This window comes from Amphibalanus amphitrite, unplaced genomic scaffold (assembly GCF_019059575.1).
Source record: "Amphibalanus amphitrite isolate SeventyFive unplaced genomic scaffold, NRLGWU_Aamphi_draft 000950F_arrow, whole genome shotgun sequence".
NCBI lineage: Eukaryota > Metazoa > Arthropoda > Thecostraca > Balanomorpha > Balanidae > Amphibalanus > Amphibalanus amphitrite.
This window is the reverse complement of record NW_024882444.1, coordinates 65,889-90,535: the sequence shown is the minus strand read 5'-3', so window position 1 is coordinate 90,535 and position 24,647 is coordinate 65,889. Positions and strand designations below refer to the sequence as shown.

The 24,647-nt window shown below is 50.8% G+C and overlaps 2 protein-coding genes across 4 annotated transcripts in view; both read left to right on the top strand.

The window, feature by feature from the left end:
* LOC122368479 (atypical kinase COQ8B, mitochondrial-like) overlaps window positions 1-24,647 on the top strand; it is a 45,194-nt gene extending 20,547 nt beyond the window's left edge. Inside the window, exons 1-2 of one of the 3 annotated variants that reach the window (XM_043342436.1) lie at window positions 21,740-21,887; window positions 22,609-24,647. In XM_043342436.1, coding sequence (XP_043198371.1) covers window positions 21,791-21,887; window positions 22,609-24,446 — 1,935 coding nt within the window. In that variant the 5' untranslated portion in view covers window positions 21,740-21,790 and the 3' untranslated portion in view covers window positions 24,447-24,647. Of the gene's footprint in view, window positions 1-21,739; window positions 21,888-22,605 lie in introns of those variants that run through there. The other 2 variants (XM_043342434.1, XM_043342435.1) reach the window with 2 other exon arrangements.
* On the top strand, window positions 13,262-18,032 carry LOC122368480. The gene is made up of 2 exons (XM_043342437.1): window positions 13,262-15,897; window positions 16,319-18,032. The coding sequence occupies exon 1, from the start codon at window positions 13,292-13,294 to the stop codon at window positions 14,411-14,413; it is 1,122 nt and encodes a 373-aa protein (XP_043198372.1). The 5' UTR covers window positions 13,262-13,291; the 3' UTR covers window positions 14,414-15,897; window positions 16,319-18,032.

Genomic DNA, 24,647 nt, shown 5'->3' with positions numbered 1-24,647 from the left:
TTAATTATAAGAGTGGAGGTATATTTAACTAGAAGAATGTTCATCAATCGGTATTAAGCAGAGACCGCATTAACCAGACACATTGCTTAATCACAGGTTGAGTTTCTGCTTAACCCTCGCCCTGGCAGGGGGTCGATGCGACCCCCCCCCCCCCTAAGGTTTTCGAAGATAGCGTAAAAACGGCGGCGCGCAGCGCCGCCAAATTTGGCACAGCCTATGAGGCAACCTTTTTACATATGACCTGGAAATTTCAGGTCCGGGTGACCTTGGGTCAGGTCACCAGGTCAGAAAAACCGGTACAAGGTCATGGTCAAATTTCAATTTTCTTTTTGCACCTGTCCAACTCACAGTTTTGGACTGATTTCCTTCAAACTTTCAGGATACGCTAAGTTCACCGAGTTGTATAACATATAGTTCGGGTTTTTTTGAGGCCACTGACCAGTGACCTGAGGTCAGCTAGAGGTCATTACGTCGTAATGTTAAGTCTATGGGAAAATACTTAATTCGGAAATTACTGGAGATATTCGCTTCGTTCTATCACTTTTGTGCTTTGAAACCACTACCTAATAGCAGGTCACTTGGTGCTTCTTTTTTTGGTGTATTTATCCATGGGTCAGGTCAAATGAGGTCAACTGAGGTCAAATGACGTTTTTGCCAATAACTTGGCAGATAATGACGCTAGAGCTTAAAAATGATATCATTGTGTTCCTGGTGATCAGCCGAATCGAATGATATGCAATATGATGCAATTTGGTTAGCTTGAACTTAATTTATTAATTTAAGTTTACTTAAAATTTAAGAAAAAACTTTTAAGTACACTTAAGCAAGCTAAAAAGTATATCATTCGACGCGTCTTGACGTGCTGAGTTCACTGGTGCTTTTCTTTTTGCTCTATGTTAATTAGATCAAAAGTTATAAGCGAAAAACTTTTGACCTGTTTTAAGCAAAATTTTTACATTAATACCCCCCAAAACCCCCCTAAATATGGACCTAGAGCAACCAATTTTGCACACCTAGAACTCCAGGGGGCCCACCTACCTACCAAATTTGGTGTTTCTAGGTGCCATAGGAGCCAATCGCGAGGGGGAGTCCCATCGACCGGGGGGGCCCCCCCGGCCAGGCCGTGTTATGAAAAATGCCCTGCCAGGACGAGGGTTAAGCGGGCGCGTAATGGTAACGCTCCCTTACTGTCTAAAATAAAGGAAAATCCGGGTATGCCCTAAAATGTGAACAATCAAAAATAGAAACACTAAAGATAAAGGCAGTCTAGGCTAAAAATCATGATAAAAAGACGGAGTAAAGTGGCCTTAGAATCATTAAATATGTCGTAAGAAGAGTGTTTGAGTAAGAGTGCGTTTAAAACACGAGGGAGCTGACAGAATTTGCAATGCTTCAAAAACTAGTATCAGATGTCATAATCTAAGATTGAACTGGGCCCAGTTCCTGAAGTAATCACATGGACTCTGGACAATATTCACTCATTTGTCAATGATGTATTTTATCATTCATAATGGCATGCATCATTACATATTACATATTGATATTGAAACATTGCATGGCAGGTATCAAGTATCCTCTTGCACTTCTCAATACAATGTCACACTTTTCATCATATTCAATCCCTTTTAAAGAACAGTGGCTCATGTGCTCAGTGAAGGATTGATTGATCAGGAATCAGGGTTTCTTGTTAGGATCTTAATCTTGACAGCGGGCCTGTTCCAGCGCCTCCAGAAACCTCCAGAAACCTCCAGAAAGCTCTAGAATCCTCCAGAGAGCGTTCCAGCGCCTCCAGAAAGCTCCAGAAAGCTCTCACCAAAGCTCCAGAAACCTCCAGTAGCAGGGTAACTTTTAAAGGGGGGAACAGGGGAATTTCCCCCCTTCGAAAATTCCGCTCCCCCTTTCAAATTGTGAGTGAACGGCTAGGGAGGGAAGGGGGAATTTCCCCCTTTCAAATTTATTTTTGAGCCCATTTTCAATCAATTCGCTACTACATAGTACTCAGATTCTATAATCATCGTTGATCAGACTCTAGTCATCAATCAACGTTACTGGCGCTTAGATAATTTTCAATTTGAGGTTCCATCCAACCATTTTACGTTCAGTGCAGAGGGAACTCCAGATTTGACCTGATACCGATCGGATGGTCGGTGGGACCGTCTCTTGTCTTGTCTCTTCCGACTGAAAGCTACAGCGGATGCGTCTAAGCGCGTTGAAGAGGTTGCAATGCATGCATCTGCTTCTCCTGGACAGGCTCGCGATCTGGCTGAGCACTCTTCGCACGTGTTGAGTGACAAGACGTATGCCGAAGTCGCTCAAGGTGCAGCCTCTCGCCCTCAGGGGGGTGAATGGACAGTTGTGAATGGACAGGTCAAGGGTACAAAATTCAAGTTTCTACAGTATCGGCCTTGCACCGTAGTTGCCGAAGAATGGACTGAGACTGATTGCCCAAAACGTGTTCTTAGACTACCAAGACAATATTCGTTGCATAGGTACAATGTCATTCAAAGGTCAAGGTCAAGGTCAGGTCAGGTCACCAAAAATAAATTCTAGAAAAGGGCATGTGCGACACATGTTTTATGGGTCATTCACTTATATAATTCTATAGGCACACTCAATAAGTGATATGGACCACCTCTGGATGAATTTCAGGTCGAGGTCAGGTCAAGGTCAGGTCAAGTGAGGTCAAATTTTGAAGTTGGTTGTTAAGGCCTAAAAAGGTGTCTATCTGATGCAGTTTTTCACGGCAAATCGAATGGTGCTATTTTTGTTTCTGTACGAGGTCTAGACCTTCTAAAAAAAATCATTTTTCAAAATTTTGTTGTGTCGTGACGTCATAAAATTTTGAATAGATACCTCCCACATTTTTGAACCGATTATTCTAAAAATTGGTATGTAGGTGCACACTGCACATAGACCACTTCTCTAAAATATATTCCGGTTTTTTCGATACACTCAAAATTTTGGATTTTATAATCATTTTCCCAAAAAAGTCAGTTTTTTAAGAAAAAATTTGGCCCAAAATCCAAATTTAAAAAAACCGAGATAGCCATTTGATAGACAAAGTAGAATCACGTATAACCTTTTTTTGTTACGTCTTGATTCCTTTAAAAATGAAGATGTTAGGGGCGTTTGAAATTTTGCCGTTTTTGAGGCGAAAATGGCGAACATTGACGTCAATAAAACGTCAATTTCTCAAAAAAATTCCGACGGATTTCGCTCAAATTTTCAGGAAACGTGTCAAATTGATGTATGATAAGGTACCGAAAGTTTGACGTCGCTGGCGTAACGCGTTTAGAAGTTATTGGCGAAAAACGGGAGGGGGGCCCAGCGGGGCGCGGGTTAACTCTCGCCCGTATTGGTGTTTTTCCAGCCGCAAACGTATAAGGAGGGGGTCCGTTGGACCGCCCCCCTTGCTGTTTTGCCCCTGATCGAGCTAGAGCTTCGCGGAAAAAAACGAGCGTGTTGGCCGTGACTAGAGGAAGCCGATGATACCCAATTTTAAGATCCTAGGTCATCGGTTGACCTTCCAGGTCAGGTCAATGACCCAAAAGTCGGGAAAATCGGGACGTGTTAGAAAGTCGTAAAGCGTGGCTGCTATGGGGTTTTCGGGGTGCTGATCACGAATATCATGTTAGTTTTGATCACAGATGATGTCTTCATTCATTTAGGCCAGGTCGGGTCAGGTCAGGTCAGGTCAACCAGTAAGGGTATTCGTAGTAGGTGGCAACCGCCTTTGACAGCTTCGCAACATGTTACGAGGGCACCAAAACTACTTCATAAATGTTTATATGGCTGCTAAATTCGAATTCAGCTCCTAAAACTTGCCTAGAAACATGTAAAACTCGAAAAAGTGATCTGAGGTCATCAAAGGTCAATGACCTGACCTGACTTTCCGGTGACCTTGACACCCACCCTAATGCATGGAAGCAACATCATATCCCATTTTTGAACGCTTAAAACGCTTAGAAAAAAATTATCTTAGAAAAAAAAACACGAAAAGACTGCAAACGCGCCGCTAATGCGAGCCGACATACGCCGAATCGCGATTCCGGCCAAACATGGTCTCGAAAAGTAGGTCACAGGTCAAAGGTCATTAAGGTCAGGGTCATGATAATTTCAGGGTGGGTGTAAAATTAATTAACGCGAGGGTACTGAAAGTTTCGTCGCGATCGGCCGCTTTTTACGCGAGTTATTCGCGAAAAACTGAGGGAGGGGGGTCCGTTCGACCCCCCTATACGGGCGAGTGTTAAGTTGATCTCACCCGAAGAAAAAATATACCATTCGACACGCCTGAGCTAGACAAACACGATGCTGCTAAAATCGCGGATCTGCGATCATTTTTAGCGAAGTTATTTACCAAAAACCGAACCTGTGCCTTGGGCCACTTGACCTGACCTCCGAAGTCATCGGCTGACCCTGGTCCTTAAAGCGGAGACCAATCGCTGCGTTTCGTAACGACGCACACGATCGTTTCTTTCGTGAGGCTCTAGCTCAATTAGGGGCGAATCGGCGAAGGGGGTTGTTTCCTCACTTCCAACCCCCAACGTCCCCTCGGTATTCAGAAAACCTGAAGGTCCGGTGAGGGTTAAAACGTTGCTCCTGAACGAGGAAGAAATGTAAGCCAAAACTCTATAGACGTCCTGTAAAAGTGGCCATAATAATAAATTCGTTAGAAATAAGGTGCTTTTTAAACGACTTCCTCATATAAAATCGGGTGCTGGGACCAATCTTATAAACGCTTTATGTAGCATCTGGCCCACCTCTGGCCAGCTCCCACTCCACAAAAATTTCAAATCAGCTTGTCCTTGTTCGCGGCACCGGCGGCGATGTGACTCACCGCTCGGCACCGCTGAACGTAAACAATTTATACAATTGTCACCGAGACACACCCGTTCCGAGAAGTGGCTTATTATGATGGGACTGTTTATCAAATCGTAACATCTGTACAAGGAAGAGCGAGGTCACTACATCTGGTTATTGTCAAACGGTGGCAAGTGTATGGGCGTATCCGAGGATGACTAATGGTGCGCGCTGTGCAACGGCGGGCAAGATCCGCCCCTTGCACGATTTATGACGTTGTGTGTTTATGTTAAGTGGCGGTGCGCGCTGCGCAACGGCCGGCAAGATCCGCCTCTTGCACGATTTATGACGTTGTGTGTTTATGTCAAGTGGCGGTGCGCGCTGCGCAACGGCGGGCAAGACCCGCACCCTTGCACGATTAATGGCGTTGTTTTTGTGTTAAGTAAATACTGTGTTGCATCAGCATTATACGCACAAAGGAGTTACGAGGCCAGCAACGTGACCCGCGCGTATAAAAGCTGACTGTCGCGAGGTAGGTTAGTTCAGTTCGGACCAAGGCACTGTACCATCAAGACCTCTGTCCTAGGGCGGCGCAAGATCCACCGGGTCGTAATGCTAGCGTGTCCCCTGCTCGGCAAATAGAACTGAAGAAACAAACGACACCTGAGTTTTCTTCTGAGCCGAGTCTGCTTCGCCAACACCGAGAAGCACGAGGGGCGCCACGTTACATTTAGAATGGACAGGGCGTCACTGGCCCCCGCAGGGGGCTGACCGTGGTCAGAGCTGCTGCTTAGCCGGGGTCATCTGGCTCCGGCTGTGCGGCGGCTGTGACTTCGGCCAGTAAGGGGAGTAGCGCCCCCTCGGCCCCAGCTTGACGCGCGTTTTGACCTGGACTTGCCTTGCTTACTGGATGGATTGTCTGCAGGATTGGCCCCGCAGGGGGTTGGCAGTGGCCGGGGTCGCTGTTGGACTGGGTTCCTTGGGCCTTTGCCCCGCGGCGGCCTTGGCCCCGGCCAGCAAGGGGAGTAGCGCCCCCTCGGCCCCAGCTTGACCCATGCTTGCTTACGACTTGCTTTGATCGCTGGTTGGACAGATGGTACGGCCCGACTTTTCTTGGTTTTCGTGGTTTTGTTTCTCTTGAGCGGTCTCTGTTTGCTTTTGCTTTGCTTCTCACCGGATGTCCGCGTTTCGTTCGAGCACAGCTTTCTGATTCTTTTCCTACCTTTTTCGTTGTTTTTGCACCCGCAGGAACACAGCCGAGTTGGGCTAGTGTAAGGGGAGTGGCGTCCCCTCGGGTACCAGCCGGTTTTACTAGGCTAGGCGAGCCGACCCGTACCCCAGGACAACGGGATCCTGGAGGTTGAGCCCCCCACCGTGCGGAGCCAGTCGCGGTGGCTGGGCAACACGCCTCTTTGGCCCTGAGTTCTGTAAGGGCGGGACACTCAGTGGGGCGCCGCACTTGAGGAGCCATTCCCAGTCGTGACGCCGCCGGGGGTGGTGTCTGAGAGGTGTCGCCGGCGGGGTTCGGGCACTTGTGCTCGTCCTCCGTCGGTGGAGCTGATCTGTCGCTGCCCCTGGCGGTGACTCGGCGAGGCGTCAAGGGAGGAGGCGGTATCCGACCGTGGGGGGTGGTGAGTCTCTCTCTCCCCCGCGGAAGGTGCCGCCAAGTCCCGTACAGTCAGCTCGGCCGTCCTAGGCCTTGTAGCGGCGCCGTTGCGGAGCGTCGGCGGCCGAGCTGGCGGAGACCAACAGACTCACATGGATAACCGGACCAACCCCCCTTCCCCTCAATCCAATCCCTCGGCTCCGGCCGACTCTCGCCCGTTGGCCTCGGCCGGCGGGCGAACGTCACACGAGAAGGTCCCCCCTTTACGGACCACGGCTTCGGCCGATGCTCGCCCTCAGGCACGATCCGAGGGCCAAGGCTCACCGAATAGAGTAGACCAGACCCATGACCCGAGACCCTCGGCCGTGACTGAAACCAACCCCACTACCTTACACGATGCTGACTTCAACCAGTCTGACGGACTCGCATTGTCTGGAGGGACGAGTGTGCCCCCAGACGTCTGCCAGAGTTCCTGGTAGTTCGCTCCGCCGAGACCGACGAATCGGGCAGGCAGCGTCCCTTAAAGTTGAATCCCTTTCAACGCGTGCAGGCCCTCTCAAAGTACGGGAACCCAAAGCAGGTAATCTTGCGAGCGGACGGATCACTCGAACTACAGATGACCGGTGACGATGCGATCCGGAAGCTGCTCAAAGCGAGAGAGCTGTCCTTCCATATTCGTGGCAAGGGTCTATGCCGCGTCGCAGTCAAGGTTGATGCGCACCCCACGAAAAAACAGTGTAAGGGGTGTCATCTCGTGCCCTGACCTGAGAGGAGTAACAGAGGACGAGATAGTCGAGGGAATGGCGGCAGATGGTGTGACTGAAGCTCGACGCATTCGGAAGAGGGAGCGTGGCCTACTGGTCGACACCGATGCCGTCATTCTCACCATGAACCGCCCTTCTCTGCCGGATGGGGTCAAGGTGGGATACCTCTCGGTCCCCATCAGGGCGTACGTACCAGACCCCATTCGCTGTTTCAAATGCCAAGCTTTCGGACATGTTTCCCAGAAGTGTCGTGGAGACCTCCGCTGTGGATCTTGTTCCACCAAAGGTCACGAGGCGAAGGATTGCACCTCCGAGACTCTGAAGTGCCCGAACTGTGGCGGCCCTCACAAGGCGTGGGATAGAAAATGTCCTAAGTATATCTGCGAGAGGGAAATCCGAGCCCTCATGGTGAAGGAGAGGATTCCCTTCCGCGACGCCCAAGCTAAGGTTCGCGCCCAAACCCCTGCACCTGTTCTCTCGTACAGAGATGCTGCCGCCCGAAAACCAACGCCCACCCAACGAGAGAAGTCAGGGACAGAGACTTGCTCCACCAGTGATCTCGACGCCCTCCTTAAAGGTCTACACGACCTGCGCCACATGTCTGTGGCCGACCTGATCGAGATCCTCAAAAGAATTTCGGCAGGTTCGGTGCCTTTGGCCCCGCCCCCTGCAGTGGAGGCGCCCCAACAGCCCGATGAGTCCAACTCCGAAGGAGAGCCGGCTAGCTGGGGGATAGCTGGGCGGAAGGGAGGGAGCACTGGGCGGCGCTCGTCGCCCCCCACTGCGAACAACTCACAGACGGAAACCGCTGATCATCCCAAACCGGGACATCCCTTGGGAGGCGCCCAAACGAAGCGACCCCAAGTGAAGGAGACCGCAGTGGCGGCAGCTCTCCGCCGCAACCAGGAACTGGCCCGTGAGCACAAGGAACGACGTGCATCGATCTTGGCGAAGGCCCAGGAGTCTCTGCTACCTGCAGATGCAGGATCGACCAACTATCCGATCGAAGACACTCGCGAACCGTCAGGGCCAAAGGAAGCTCCGGTCGCCGGTTCGTCGAAACCAGCACCGGTTGGTTCAACCGTCAGAACACCTCCGATGGCTTTGCGACCAGCGGAAGTGGCGAGCCCCGCCGATGGCACGATTCTGATGGGCCCCCCTTCCTATCCCCCTCCTCCTCCCCCGCGTCTGCGAGCTCCATCTCCACCATCGGGGCTGACCGCCCGCACCTCTGGAAGAGCTGACCACCCATCCCAAACCCCACCACCCTCACCATCACGAGACGTGCTTTCTGCCACCCCAGGTCGCCCTGGGAAGAGGAGCCTTCCTTGGACCGACTCTGCCACGGAGGGTAGCCCCCGTTCCAGAGTCAGATCCTTGGACTCCCGCGAGGGTAGGTCGAGCTCCGCGGACGGGCGTCTTAGCCGCGGCAGAGGAGTGCACCCTCGCGTGCACTTCGGGCCCCCTCGTACCGAGACTAGCGAAGACCAGAACTTTTAAACCACCTAGTCGGCTATCTCTAGCCACCCCTTTTAGTTCCACTTTAGCGTTCCGCCTCTTAGGTAACACTTCATATGCAGTCTTTTTTACAGTGGAACTGTAGGGGTATTCGCTCGAGCGTCCCTGAGCTTCAAGCTCTGGTCAGCCAGCAGCGGCCCCTCGTCGTCTGCCTCCAGGAGACGAAGCTGCGTCCCGACACCTGCTTCAAAATGAAAGGCTATTCGGTATATCGGAAAGACCTGGCATCAGACACCATAGCTCATGGCGGCGTCATGATAGCTGCCCATCACAGTGTGCCTTCTAGGCAAGTGCCTGTGAGATCGTCTCTCCAAGCTGTGGCTACCCGAGTCACACTGGACCATCGGGAGATTACAGTGTGCTCTATCTATTGCCCTCCAGGAGCTGTCCTTCCACTCGTGGAGCTCCAGTTGTTAATGACAGAGCTTACTTCTCCTGTGATGTTGTTAGGTGATTTTAACGCTCACCACTCTGCATGGGGGTGTGATTCGGTGTGCCCGCGTGGCCGACAGTTGGCATCATTTCTAAACGACGAAGAGCTTTGCGTTTTAAACACAGGGTCTGCCACTCATGTTACATTGCCCTCTGGGCATACCTCGGTTTTAGACCTCTGTCTTGTCAGCCCCCAGCTGGCTACACTATTTACGTGTCGCGTCGATCCGGACTCCTGGGGCAGTGACCACTTCCCTATCTGGAACGACTATTCCGGTCGCGGCACGGCTGGTACCCGCCCCCAACGGTGGAACACCAGGAAAGCCGACTGGAGCGAGTTTCGGAATCGCCTCGAGGCAGCTTTCGACACAGCTGGTCCACATTCAGTGCCCAGCTTCACTTCCACCCTCGTGGAGACCGCAAAGACATGTGTTCCTCGCACCACTGGTTCACCCAAGCGCGTCCCAGTCCCATGGTGGACTGCTGATTGTGGCGACGCCATAGCAGCACGCAAGCGAGCGTTGCGTGCCTTTAGACGCAATAGCAGCACAACCAACTTGGTGTATTTCAAAAGAGCCAAAGCGCTGGCTAGGCGCACGGTAAGGGAAGCGAAGCGCTCCTTTTGGCGTGCATACGTGAGTCAGCTTAACCGATTCACACCGCTCTCAGAGGTGTGGTCCCGCGTGAAGCGGATTGATGGTCGGTCTTGCTCGGTCCCTCTCCCAGTGCTGAGAGTGGGTGATCGAGAGGTCTCAGACCCAGCCGAGGTTGCGACCGTGATGGGTGAAGCGTTTAGGGATCGTTATCTTGGCAGCATTGTTGACTCACGTTTCACTCGCCACCGTGCTCGCTGTGAACAGATCGGCGTAAGCTTTAATTCCACTGACCATTACACCTACAACGACCCTTTTACGCTGCCCGAACTGATGTCAGCCATCAGCTCATTGAGATGTGTGTCCGAGGGGCCAGACGCCGTCCACAACGAGATGCTCCGCCATCTCCCTTCACCAGCTCTTGACTCACTGCTAGCCCTTTTCAATTCCCTGTGGGAAAGAGGCTCCTATCCCGACACCTGGCGTGAGTCGATTATCATACCTATTCTGAAGGCAGGGAAGAGTGGCCTCGAGCCCCTTCACTACCGACCTATTGCTCTCACCTCGTGTCTTGGAAAGCTGATGGAGAAGATGGTGAACACTCGTCTGATGTGGTTCTTGGAACACCATGACGCCTTTACCGCGTCTCAGTGCGGCTTTAGACGGCACCGCTCCACTGTCGACCATATTCTAACACTTGATACCGATATTCGCGTCAGTTTTAAGCGAGGTAGACATGTGGGTGCCATATTTTTTGACATAGAGGCAGCCTATCACACCACGTGGCGTCTTGGCATCCTCATGAAGCTACACAAGTGCGGGATCCGTGGACAAATGGGGCACTTCCTGTCAAGCTTCCTCGCCGATCGATACTTCAGAGTACGCATAGGCAATAGCTTATCTGAAAGATACCCTCAAGTGAACGGAGTTCCCCAGGGCGGCGTTCTCAGTGTCTCCCTGTTCGGAGTCATGATTAACGACATCGTGGACTACATCTCTCCGTCCATTGGGCGCGCATTATTCGTTGATGACTTCGCCATTTGGACAAACGCAGCTAGCACTCGAGCCTTGGAGAGGCAGCTTCAGCTAGCCGTCTCACGCTTGGAGACATGGAGCATGTTTAATGGATTTAAATTTTCGACAGCGAAAACGGTGGCTGTGCACTTTTGCCGTTTCCGACGCCCATGCCCCGACCCTACGGTTAGGTTGTATGGCGAGCTGATCCCAGTGAAGTCTGAGACCAAGTTCCTTGGCATGCTGATGGACAGCCGTCTCACGTACAAGCCCCACCTTAGGGAACTCCGTGATAAGTGCTTGAAAGCCCTCAACGTCATGAAGTGTGTGTCTCGTACGGTTCTCCAGGGTATTAGTCGTTGGTCGCTCGGCGAGCGGGAGGGCAACCAGTTCCGCCCCTGTATCGCGTGACCCCTTGCTCCGCCCAGTTACGCACGAGCGTACTCCACGCCGCGTAGTAGCGTGGGGAGGGGAGGGTTAGAATGGTGGCATGTGTAGAGGCTAGAACCGGTTTCCACCGCCATGCCACCGCCCAGCGACATGGAGCGGGGTCAGTGACCAGGGCGCAGGGAAAGGTCAGAGGTCAGCTATAACGTAGAGCTTTGTGTCTCCCTCCCCTCCGTGTGTAACGACCGCACGACAGCGGCCGGCTGCCGATCAGGCTTGACATGTCAAGGTCACCCGCAGTCAACGGGCTCGGAGGGTTGGTCGAGTGCGCGTCCGTGGCTGACGACAGTCTCGACCATGTGCTATGGTGCCGATAGACTAGGGTGGGTAATAAGCTTTTGTTCAGTGCATATGGCTACTCGGGTGCGTCATCTGATATGATGCTTTGTAATCTTTATGATACGTTTAAAACCTCGCTGGTAGTGGCCGAGAGGAGAAGAGGGGGACGGGGAGACGGGTGCCGCCTCCACATGTCTAATTTGCTGCGAGAGCTGAAATTTTGCAAACCTGACCTTTGATTCCAGCCGAATTTGTATGACAGCAGCTGTATTTTAACCCTCGCTCATATTAGTGTTTTGCCAGCGTCTAGCGTAAAGGGGAGGGGGTCCGTTGGACTGGACCCCTTTGCCGTTCAGCCCCTGATCGAGCTAGAGCTTCGCGGAAAAAGAGCGTGTTGCCCGTGACGAGAGGAGGCCGTTGATACCCAATTTTAAGGTCCTAGGTCATTTTTTGATTGGTCAATATATTCTCAAAACTCAAAAGTCGGGAAAATCGGGACCTGTTAGAGCTTCTTAAAGTGAGGCTATTATAAGGTTTTGCGGGGGTGCTGATCACGAATTTCAAGTTAACTTTTATTACAGATGATGTTTTCGTGCATTTAGTCCAGGTCGGGTCAGGTCAGGTCACATGTTAAGAGGGAACCAAAACTACTTCGTAAATGTTCAAACGGTTTCTAAATGCGAAATCAACTCCAAAATCTACCCTAGAAACATGTAGAACTCGAAGCAGTGAACTAAGGTCATCAAAGGTCAGTGACCTGACTGACCTTCACGTGACCTTGACACCCACTAGAATCCATGGGATCAACATCCTTTCACATGTTTGATCGCTTAAAGCCACAAAAAAAAAGACAATAAACGCGCTCATAATGTGAGCCGAAATACGCTAAATTGCGATTCCGGCCAAACATGGTCTCGGAAAACAGGTTACAAGTCAAAGGACTTTTGGGTCAGGGTCATAAAAATTTAAGAGTAGGCGTAATATTGATTAACTCGAGGGTACTGAAATTTTCGTCGTAATCAGCCGCTTTTTGCGAGAGTTATTTGCGAAAAACTGAGGGCGGGAGGTCTGTTCGACACCCACCTAGTGTCGAACATCGTTAGTGCGAAGCTTAAGGTCAGGCCGTTGACCGTCCAATGACGTCAAAAGTGAACCTCTGTAAGTTCCCAAAATGTCGCGACGTCGCGGCGTCCTTCGTGCCAGGGGACTTTTCAACTGGGAATACGTTCTACGCAGTACGCACTAACCTAACCACCATCCCACCATCCACCACTAACCGCCATCCCATTCTGTGCTCCCTTCCACCCCACAAGAAACAGCCGAGATACTAGTCAGTCGGGCTAATCCTATCCTCCCTTCCTGACTGCATAGCGCTAAAACCCAGAGCCGAGACTTCCCGAGCGCGACCTCTGACCCCACGCGGTCCGAAGGGTCGGCCGATGCCTAAGGGCGCGCCGCGCGCCGGCCACCCGGATAGCCTCTACCGAGTCTCCCTTTCATACACCGTTTACTACGCGCTCGATTCATTCATGATTCTGTGTTTCCTCGTTCCTCTCGTTAGATGGCTCTACTGATGTCATAGGCGATCCCAGGAAGATTGCGGCCAGAATACCCCAAACGGCAGAAAATGAGGTTGTTGGTGAATATCTCGGAAAGTATTTGGCATACAACGATGCAATTTCACAGTCTCGTGGTAAATGTGCATACACATAATTCGGGTTGATACTTATGCATTTGAACATTATATAGGACCAGATATGTCGGAAAAAGCAAAACCAACAAGACTTTTACTTGAGAACCGTACATGCTACGGTGCAGACCGTAGAACACTTCTTCTTATGTACAGAGTACTGATCCGCTCTAAACTTGACTATGGATGTTTTATCTACGATAACACGTCTCACTCGATCAAGCGAACGCTGGATACTGTCCACCACTCCGCTATCCGGATAGCAACGGGCGCGTTCCGCACCACGCCGGTGGACAGTCTTCTCGCCGACGCCCATGAGCCTCCACTCGGTCTTCGCAGGGAGGCGCTGGGAATGCGCTACGCTCTGAAGCTTCGGCAGTTTCCGTTTCACCCGTCATACGGGGCCGTTTACTCCAGCGGCTTTCGATCTATTTTTGGGCACCCAACCGACACTAGACGTTCTAAGCCAGCTCCATTTTGCCTCCGTATGCAGACGCTCTTCGCAGAGAGTGGTATCCGACCCAGAGATGTCATCCGCATGGACTCCCACGTGGTCGGAACTCCTCCATGGAGGCTGGTGACCCCGGAAGTTGATGTCTCTTTGGCGGCTACCAGGAAGCGCGACGTTCCGGGACCCGTGCTGAAGGCAGGAGCACTGGAGCACATCGCTTCGTATGGCGACTGCGTGGCGTGCTACACGGATGGCTCCAAGACGGACGTAGGTGTAGGGTGTGCTTTTGTTTGCGATGGTTCGGTCCGATCGTTTACACTTCCTCGACAGACATCAGTCTTCACTTCGGAGCTCGTTGCCATCCAGAAGCTCCTATGCTACATCGAAGTAGACAGCGGGAACTCCTATCTGATAATGTCTGACTCACTGAGTTCCCTGATGGCTCTCCGCTCTTTTAACCCTACTGGCCCCATTGTACAGGACATTTTACAGAAGCTTACTGGTCTTGCCCGAGAGGGAAAACGTGTGCGGCTCTGCTGGATCCCGAGCCACGTAGGCATCCAAGGTAACGAGACTGCCGACTTGGCGGCGAGGAGGGCCTCGGAGAGGCCTCATCTCCACCGATTCCCACTCCCAGCTAGGGACTTTTTCCCTACGATCAAAGCCTTTTTGCACAGCAAATGGCAAAGCAGGTGGGATGGCTGCTTGGGCAACAAGCTTCTATCCCTCAAGCCCACACTAGCACCGTGGGCCTCCTCAATGCGCAAAAACAGGCGGGACGAGGTAGTCCTGTGCAGGCTCACGGTCATTGAATACTAAGGTAACACGGAGCCGAAGCTTCAAGCCAGGGGACGCGGGAGGCATGCCGTCAGCTGATTGTGTACAAGAGTTTACCCAGGGCCCTATGGGAGAGAGTTAACACGTGCTTCTATGGGGCGAATTCGATGCAACAATGGCGCAGTAGCGACATTACTCTTGTTCGCTGTCTTTCGGACGACAAAGATTCTACGCCGTTTGGCCCGGTTTGGCCAATCACATTCCATAATTGCAGCCGAGCCCCCGTTGACCTAGAAGAGGATTGGCCGGACGACGTACGTACAATCTTCGTCGTCTGAGAGACATCGAACGAGGGGTACATCGACTGAATATACATTGCGATTCAATATTCAGTAATATGGCCTTGATTCAGTATTTTATGACCGTGATTGCAATTTGCATTTGAGCTCAGCAGTCGAGTAAGTTGTGCCAAAAATACCAGAAGCGATATCCTATATACGGCCTTGACCAGAAGTGTTGCATGCCCTGGATGCAGAAAAACAAGATTGAGATGAGTGGATCAAGATCAAGATGTATCTTTCGTGCAGATGTATCAAGATGTACCTTTCACTTAAGATCCATGCAGGTGAGGTTCCAGTGAAATTTGAATTCGATAGGTAGCTATTTTTGTTTTTGCTTTGATACTTGTGGTAAGGAAACATGATTATGGTTGCATGAACCGCCCACTGCTCATTGCTGTCTTGTCTCGGGTTTGATATCCGATCACCATTCTTTCTTAAATAGCTCACCCCATATGGAAATCAGGTTTCAGGAGGCCACTAGGCCTGTGGGGCCTGGTCTCAATGAGCTCCCAGTGCTAAGGACAGTCAGGCTCATATGTTGGGTAAGGTCAGGTTCAGGTAGGCCAGTATGCACTCTGCAAAGCATGGCAATTTCGACAAGATCTCGTCTGTGCTGGCTTGTCCGGCTGGTGAGGCTTTGGTGTGGCGTGGATTTAGCTTGGTGCAGTGCGGATTTTATGTAGCACGGTGCAGATTTGGCCTGGTGTGGTCAGGTGGTGGGGGATGTAGTGTAGTGCATTTTAAATGTGGCTTGGTGATGGACATGATGGACCCAACAAAATGGATGGCCAAAATTGAAAAAAGCATTAATGGAGCTTTAACATGCAATTTAGTGTGCTCTCGGGCTGATAGGTGTGCGGTGGTCAGAACGGACTGTGCCAGTGCTGGTGCCTGGTGGTCCCACCAATCACGGGGGTCATCTCCTGTTGTGACCCAGGGGTCTAGTCAAAACCTTACCTATAAGTCTTCATTTCACTCATATATTAAACCTGGCCCTTTTTCAGGCACAAGCTTTGGATGAACTTCTGCTTCTGCGGTCAGCATTCTTACAGGAGAACCCAAGATTCACTGTACCTGTATGCATTTCAAAACTGAATAATTGATAGCAACAAGTCAATATTTGAAGTTGCAGCCAAATGCTGTGCCTTCTCTGCTGCAAGAGCTACATGTCACCATTGAAGCAAGGTAAGTGTTAAAAGAAATAGTTCACCTTCTGTGAGTAATTTGATTAATAAAATTCAAAAAGATGTGTTAAAAATGTGATGAATAAAATTTAAATGTATTCTAACTTGGAATTACACACTTCTTCTAAAGGGATTTCATTATTTTAATGATTAGAGTTATGAACACTAACTGCTGAACAACCTATCAGCTGTAAGGGATTCTGCTCCTGTAAGTGCTCTCATCGCTGATTGGCCACTGTGTGTGTTGAAGAGGTTTCTGCTTGCTGTAAATGAGCACTAGAACATGAATTTAAGCACCAATATTCACTGATAAATGGTGAATATCTCAAACGGTTCAAATATAGGGCATACACAAATCTGCTCTATCAGACTGCTATCTCAGTTTAAAATCCCATGTTAAAGGTGAACTATTTCCTCGACAGGACCAGCTCGACTCCTGCAGTAGGAGTCCAGCCTCGTCCAGTCGTCGCCGCTCGCCAAGACCAGCCGGACTCCTGCAATAGGGGTCCAGGCTGACCCGTTCGTCCAGTAACCGCCGCTCGTCAGCACCAGCTGGGCTCCTGTAGTAGGGGTCCAGCCTCGTCCAGTCGCCGCCGCTCGCCAAGACCAGCTGGGCTCCTGTAGTATGGGGCTAGGATGGCCCGTTCATCAACCGGTCCTGAAGTCACATCGCTGTCAGTCAGCCGAACTCAGTACCTACATAAGTCACCAACCCTGAATGTTGCCAGCCAAAGTCGGCAGTTTCCTTCGGACAGTCATCTCACCAGTGTTGTACAGTGTACGAGGTTAGTGACGCAGTTAAATGCGTCAATTAAATGCGAGGACGTGCGCTTGTATGCAGCGTTTTGTCATGTTGAGCTGCATGGGTGTCGATTTTCACCGAATTGAGGGTGCCCACTGCCCGGGCGCAGCAAATCCGCCGCCGCCTCAGCGGTGACCTTGACCCGCACCGTCTGTTGGGGCCAAGGCTCTATAGAAGTTGGGGCTCCAAAGCCAAGCCAGCCGAGCCGGCGGGGAATTTAAAGAGCTTGAGCACCCCCAACCCGGCGGAAATTGACACCTATGTTGAGCTGTATGGATGCGTTTTAGCCTTCCGCCGTGGTGGTAAATAGCAGCCTACATGCAGAATTAGGCAGGCTTATTGGCGGGCTCATTATTGGATTCATTGTGTCACGTTTGTCGGCACGTGTAAGATGTGCTTAACTGCCATTGGCTCTCGGCCTGGCGACTTCTGGGGACCACGTTATGGGGATGACAATTGGGATCCTGTGCCTTAAGCCGGCCATTTACGTCCATGGCTATATACCCCCGTACTAGGGCTAGTTATGACGTATATAGGGATCCACGAGATCTTTTTTGATGAATGGGCTGTGCAGTGTTGAGATCCGCGTGTAACGTCACTGTTTGGCCAGTCTGCCCTCAAACGGGTCATCTTTACTCATATTTTATTTACATGAACGCTTTGCATGGTCCAGTGGTTTATATAGACATCTTCCTTGCACTAGCTAGTTTTATGTGGCCAGGTTGATTGCCTGTCAGCGCGGTCACGCTGTCGTCTTTCGATTGGTGCGCTTAAATGCGGCGAGATGAATATAGGATTTCCTTTGATGCTATTTAGTACCTGCGCCCAGCTCAACTGGGGAAGGGGGGGGGGGCACTGCCGACTTTTGGTCCCATTCTTTCCATGTAACGCCCATAGAGCCCATGTTAAAATGCCAAAATCAAAGGGGGGCACGGTGCCCCGGTGCCCTCCCCGTTCCGCCGCCTATGCGCGAAAGTACCAACTACCATCAGTTTCCAGTTGTTTGTGTCCCAATGTTTTTTATGAGTTGGACGATTGGGCTTTTCCTATCGCTCATAGGTTATGCAATTATTTTGTTAAACGCTCTAAAATTGTTTCTCTACAATACAAGTCATTAGAACTTAGAACTGAAGCAAATAGATATTGATGGATACGATCTCAAGGGGGCCGATAAGAAGGAAGAGCGCGCGGCGCAATGATTGTGGAGCACAGCACACGATTAATGTGAGGCGCATTTGAGCGAGAAATAACTTTATTGAGCAGAAATGAGCAGAGTACCAGCATTGAAACTGCACCAGTACCAGCATTGAAACTAAATATAAGATATCTCAGAAGGTTGCGCTTTTGGGGTGAGTTGTGGTGCTTTACGCCGTACATCATGCTTAATGAATGTGACCGTCGTGTTTGTGGGATCCCCGTCGGTACTAGTCAGCCCCACAAATCGTGGTATCATAAAGATAATCTTCGCCTCCGGTTATCATTTTGATATATCTACGAAACGGGTGCTGGGTGGTACACGAAAGCAGCTTTTTCAGGTGAGTTGAAAGGGGAAGAGGTTCTTTGAATTACCATTTCGGACCATGGTTCTAAAAAGCGCTAGTTTAAAACTATTGTTATAATTCCTATCGTAAACCATCGGACGCTCGACGCTGCATTGGCATCCTCGGCGAGCGATTACCGGCACATCGTACCAATTGGTACGATGTGCCGGTAATCGCTCGACGAGAATGATAACGTGGCAGGAATTTACTGATATGTAGGATTATCAAATAAATGTAATAGAAACGATATTAAATCCACTACCTCTTTAGAAGCTCTTGGAATAAACCTGGCTATCTGGTTGGCGAAGCCAGGCAAACTATATGCTTGGAATGGCTAAATGTCCATTGTACATGACATTAAATTGAATTATTTTCCTTCTTAGCACTTAAAATACATTTCAGCGACACAAAACTCCCAAAAGTCTGATATCTTGCCCGTGGTATCGTGGTACGATCGGCGAGTACCTTCCTACGCAATGTCCATGGCTATGCGAAGTCTAAGGTTGGCCTACATAGCCTTGGGTTGGCCTGTTTATACTACTTCATATCGTATCTATGAAAATAAAGTGTTCACGATCGCATAGCCAAACTGAGAATAAAATATTTATTTGCAAAACTCCAGCAATACCCCTCGCTTGATACTATAAAAAAATATTGCACACAATCATGCAAAGCCGTGAATCCCACCGCCTTTATTTAGCGCCGGCGTTCCCGCGTTAATAATTTCTCCTGAATCGGAGGACCAATAATCAGCTGACGCACCGTTGTTTTGATGTCGGCGGACCGTGCCAGCCTGTGCAGGCTGAGGACTGGGCACACGTACGGCACCCACGGCTTTCTCCTCTGTGGAGGAGACAGACCTACGTGTCCTAGATGCACTGTCCCCCTATCGGTGAGGCATGTTCTACTGGACTGTCCTCAGCTTAATCGTGAAAGGGAAGCGCATTTCGGGGCTACGCATCAGCTGACCATCCAAAACCTGCTAGGTAACGACTCGCACCTCCTAGACAGGGAAGCCCTCTTTGCGTTCGTCAGAACATCGGGACTCCGAGTAGTCTACTCTCACAAAGTCTCGTAAAACTCTCTCTTTACCGGAACTCTTGCCTCGCTGTCCTGCGAGGGTTGGCTTTTATCTTCGAGCACGATAGTTTCTAAACCCAGACCTAGTATATTGGACGTTAGCCCGAGCAACGCTTCTTGAGGGACTGTTGTCCCGTTTTTTACATCATTTTACTCGTGCTTTGAGAGGAAACTGCACATTGCTCACCATTGTTTAGCACGCTTACCTGCGCTTTAAGACTGTTGTTAACTCGCTGTTCAGTTCTTGCCCCGCACCTCACGCAAAAAGATAAGTTACTGGCGTCATATAACCCTCAGAGGTTGGGCACGCCATCAAACCCAATCATCATCATCAGGGCGTCACTGGCTAAAGTTTGGGTGCAGAAAACGGCTATTACCTAAATGCAAAATTGTTTTCATGCATTTCAGTCAATTGTATATTGTCGGTCCCAGTGGCCGAGCTAAAAAAAAAAAATCGGTAGTGTTTTGCATCTTTTACGCTCTAAGAAACTACACCATCTATCGAAGTGGGCGGGCTTATTTGAATGGGAGGGCGCATTATGTACGAATCGTGTGCTTTCGTTTGTTTTGGACTGTATTTTACCACATCCACTGCTGGTATCACTATTAATATTATCTAATGCCGTGGATACGACAGCATTCCATTTATAAGAGTGGGCCAATGGAGTCGCGCCCCGCGAGCTCGGTTTTCCGCTGGGCCGCTTCAGGCCAGGAAGTCGGTCTTCGCCTGACTCCTGAGGGCAGGACAAAGGTCAGCGAGGGAGCGCGGGGTCAGCCAGGTATCGCCCAGTGCCGAGCGGATGCCGCTCCCTCCCCTCTCTTCCCCTCTTCTCCCCTCCCCACCTCGGTATAGATGGGGAGGGACCGAACTGCCAATGACATGCGAGCGGTCAAGGCCGCTCGCGCGGCAGCGACCCTGGCGGCCGGGTGCCGCAACTGGGATTCAGCCAAGTTACCGATTCGTCTCCTGTGGGAGAGCCAAACCAGGGGACATAGTTTTTAGGTTACAAGCAATGTTTGGCAAATATGACCAGGGTATATTGAATTAGGGGGTAGGACCAAGTTTAGTAGGCATGATCTCAGCAATTTTCTTGTTTTATACGGCGCTCTTCATTATCACAATATTATTTTTGATATCATGAAGTTTGTATATCTCGGTTTTACGAAAAATAGTAGGGCAACAAAGATAAATTTCGCGAAAAAATAATTTTAGTTGGAAACACCCATTCTGGTATGCAAAATTCAGTATGAAGCCCAGTATGGTGAACTTTTAGTGTGCTTCCAAGGCTGAGTACCTGATACCAACAGAAGTTGTTTACTATTTTGCCTTACGTTGCTAGGTGGTTGCTAGGGAGCTAAGGATACTCTCTTGCGCGATCATTTGCACTTATTTTTCCTCATTATATCGACATGTTGCTGTTTCTGAGACCTAACTCATGCTAAGAAAAAAAGCAGTTTTCTTAAAATGTGTATTTAAGTGCCGTAGTATTAACACAACTCTGCAATTCTGCTTAAATATCTGCAAAATCCTGACTTCCCGGAAAATTGCTGGTGGTAACGGGGATCGAGCCCGTCGATGAAAAGTAAGTCAATATTCAGAGGCTTCAAAACGTTATTTTTTGTTGTTCTGTGAAATAGCAATACATAGACCGATGATAGTGGCAGTGTTGAGCTTTCCAATGAAGCATTGCAATTAGTAGTAAGGTTATTATCACCTAAGATATCTTCCATCAAATATTAGAATTCTGCCATTGTCTTGCTGTAGAACAGGGTTACTTTCAGTCTCTTGGGAACACGATTTGCCGGTCTCAGATCGAAAAACACTTCAAAAAGCGGTAATAGACAATGAAATTTCCCACCTGATAGCATCTCGGGTTTTTATATATCCTGTCTATAATTTTCATAAATCAGACGTAAAAATGGCCAATTTCGTCAGATTCCGAATTTTTGCCATTGGGTCTAATGTAAAGCATGGCTACTTTCAGTCTCTTGGGAACACGATTTCCGTACCTCAGATTAAAAAACACTTCAAAAGTCGCAGATAGTCGACGATTTAATCTACAAGATAGCATCTCGCTTTTTTTCTGTATCTGGTCATTTATCATCATAAAACCCTCTCAAATATAGTCAATTTAGCATTAAAGTCTATGGATTTGGAATAATTTTCATATCCGACTAGATTTGGGCTACCATGTCTGTTGACCGGGGGCCGAATATGACAGCGTTATTAATACATTTTTAGCTGTGACAGCTCACGTGCTTTGCCCGGTGGGGTAATCCTGCAGCGGTTGAGAGAGGCAAGTTATCCCGGAGATATAAATTAAACGAGTAGACCGCGTGAGGCCCCCAACTGCGCGCAGCCAGCAGTCGTTGCTGCTGCGCGCAAAAGCTGCTGACCAAATCTTACCGTTGCAAGTTTTGTCTAGAAGTTGAATTAGACAAAAACGTCTGCAAGTGGTGCTTATAAACTCATGAAATGTGTGAAGGAAGAACTATTGTGCCAACGCACATTTAAGTTACTTTTATATCGAAGTCGATTTCTGAAGGAACCGCCGGCCGGAACACGATGTAAGTCGCTGATACCAGCCGCGGGCCGGACGTCAGATGGTCGCGGGCCGAAGCCCTAGCCCTAGCTTAAGTCGTTCTCCGTCGAGAGCAAAAAAAAAACTACAGGTGGGGCCGATTGGCCCCCCCCCCCCCCCACCACCACCACCACCACCAGTAAAAGGGTTAAAACTATTTACACACGGGAAGCCATATATATATTAACGTGGCGCACATTACCTCCGGGGTGCGCGTTGCCCCGGTCTACCCTACTCTTATCCATCGCTGAAAGTTTAAAAGCAACCGTTTCATTGGTGTAGCTATGACGAGCATTCCAACTTTTTCTTAGATGAGGTCACTCGACGTGACCTGGTGACCTGACCTTGAGCGACCTGGGTCTAAAATTTACATAACGTGTGCGGGAAAGGACTGGCCGTTTTTTTTTAGATAAATGCGAAAAACCACAGGGGTTGTCCAAACACCCCCCCCCCCCCGACCTGGCGCGGGTTAAGAACCTCCAATGTGACCAGTTGTGTAGTCTGAACAGTGAACCGGCCATAGCCACCAACTCTCAGATAGTCCCCTGAGGGTTGATATTGCTGTGTAACGTCTCGTCGAATAACAAGTGGCATTGGAAGCCCAAGTGGCATTGAAAGCCCAATGCCCTTTTCACAGCCACACCATGCCTTGGGCTTGGGAGTGTCACATGTATTGCGTCTTACTGTATGTTCTTTTCGTCCAGCAGCCATGTCCCGTCTCTCTGAGCTGGCGCGCCTGTGGCGTGGCCTGGAGCTTGTGGTCTGGGCGACCGTCAGGCAAGCGCGCCTGGACCTCGGCCGGCTGGCGGCCACCTCCAGCGTGGTGCGTCGAATGCCGGGTGCTGTCAGCTCAGCATCTGTCGACCGACCAGCTGTGCCGCCTCAGACACACTCGAAGTCCACCGCGCGCAGTCAGATGAAGCCGGCCCAGCGGGCCGGCGACCGGCTGTCGGCGGAGGGCGGCCGTCTGGAGCATGCGCCCGAGACGACGACGACAAACGGCTCTGAACTGGATGTCAACGATCAGACTCTCGTCACGGCCGGCCCGCCTGAGGCCTCATTGTCGCAGACAGGACCTGACCCGACTCCGGTCGTCCCGGCATCCTCGAAACCGGCACTAGCCAGCGTCGGTGCCACCTCGGCCACGCAGATGTCCCCTTCGGCCCGAGAGCGGCCCGTTCCTGCGTCTCGGTTGTCTCGGCTGGCGACGTTCGGCGGCCTGGCGGCTGGTCTGGGCGCCGGCGCCATCGCCGAGATGACACGGCGCACCCTCGGCCTGCGCAGCCGTGGAGGGCCCGCGGCTGCCTCCGCCCTGCTGGACGCCAGCCCGCTGCTCACAGAGGCCAACGCCGAGAGGATTGTGTCAACGTTGTGTCGTGTGCGTGGTGCGGCGCTGAAGCTCGGACAGATTCTAAGCATCCAGGATAACGCGCTTATCAGCCCGCAGCTGCAGAACATCTTCGAACGTGTGCGTCAGTCGGCAGACTTCATGCCGCGTTGGCAGATGGAACGCGTGATGCGCCAACAGCTCGGTGACGACTGGCGCGCACGGCTGGAAACATTCGAGGAGCGACCGTTCGCGGCGGCCTCCATCGGTCAGGTGCACAAGGCCACGCTGCCGGACGGCCGGCGGGTGGCCATCAAAGTGCAGTATCCGGGCGTGGCACAGGGCATTGACAGCGACATCAACAACCTGATGGCCGTCCTGAACGTAGCCAGCATACTGCCCGAGGGCCTCTTTATCGATAACCTTGTGGCCGTGGCTAAACGCGAGCTCGACTGGGAGTGCGACTACCAGCGTGAGGCCGAGTGTGCTGTGCGCATGCGCCGTCTAGTGGAACCGCATTCGGATAAGTTTTACGTGCCGGAGGTGGTGGGTGAGCTAACCACTGGACAGGTGCTCGGCATGGAGCTAGTGGAGGGTGTGCCGCTGGACCAGTGCGTCGGCGCCGACCAGCGGACGCGTAACCATATATGTTCGCGCCTCGTGGAACTGTGCATGCGCGAGGTATTTGAGTGGCGTTTTATGCAGACCGACCCCAACTGGTCTAACTTCTTCTATGAGCCAGACACGGGGCGCATTACGCTTCTTGACTTCGGAGCGTGTCGTGAATTTAGCAAGGAGTTTATCGATACATACATCGAGATCATCCACGGCGCGGCGCGCCACGATCGTCAGAAAGTGCTCGACCAATCAGTCCAGCTCGGGTTCCTCACCGGCTATGAGTCACGCGCCATGCAGGACGCCCACGTCGAGGCGGTGATGATCCTCGGCGAGGCATTTCAGAGCGAGGCGCCTTTCGACTTCGGCCAGCAGTCGACGACGCGGCGGATTCAGCAGCTGGTGCCGGTGATGCTGACGCAGCGTCTCTGCCCGCCGCCAGAGGAGACCTACTCACTGCACAGAAAGATGTCGGGCGTTTTCCTGCTCTGCGCCCGGCTCGGAGCCAGGATCTCTTGCAAACAGTACTTTGAGGAAGTGTACGCGCGCTACCGGCAGGGTTCCGAGCAATGCGGCGATGACAAAGATAGAAACCTAGAGTAAGAGGCGGCTTGAATTTCCCAATGTTTGCAATTACTGAATGAAGCCTAGAGAACAGTTTCTTTTAAACAGTGTATTGTATAGTATTGTATTGACGGAGGAGACAACTCCACAGTACACCGTCGCTATTCTGTGTCTTAAGTCATGGCGAGTAAAAACGCGTACGTCGGGGTTAAATGGGAATAAAAAATGTCAGAAATCACA

What these genes read in the sequence shown, in the direction of transcription:
- LOC122368480 (XM_043342437.1), top strand. Translation starts at nt 13,292, where the DNA reads ATGTACAGAGTACTGATCCGCTCTAAACTTGACTATGGATGTTTTATC.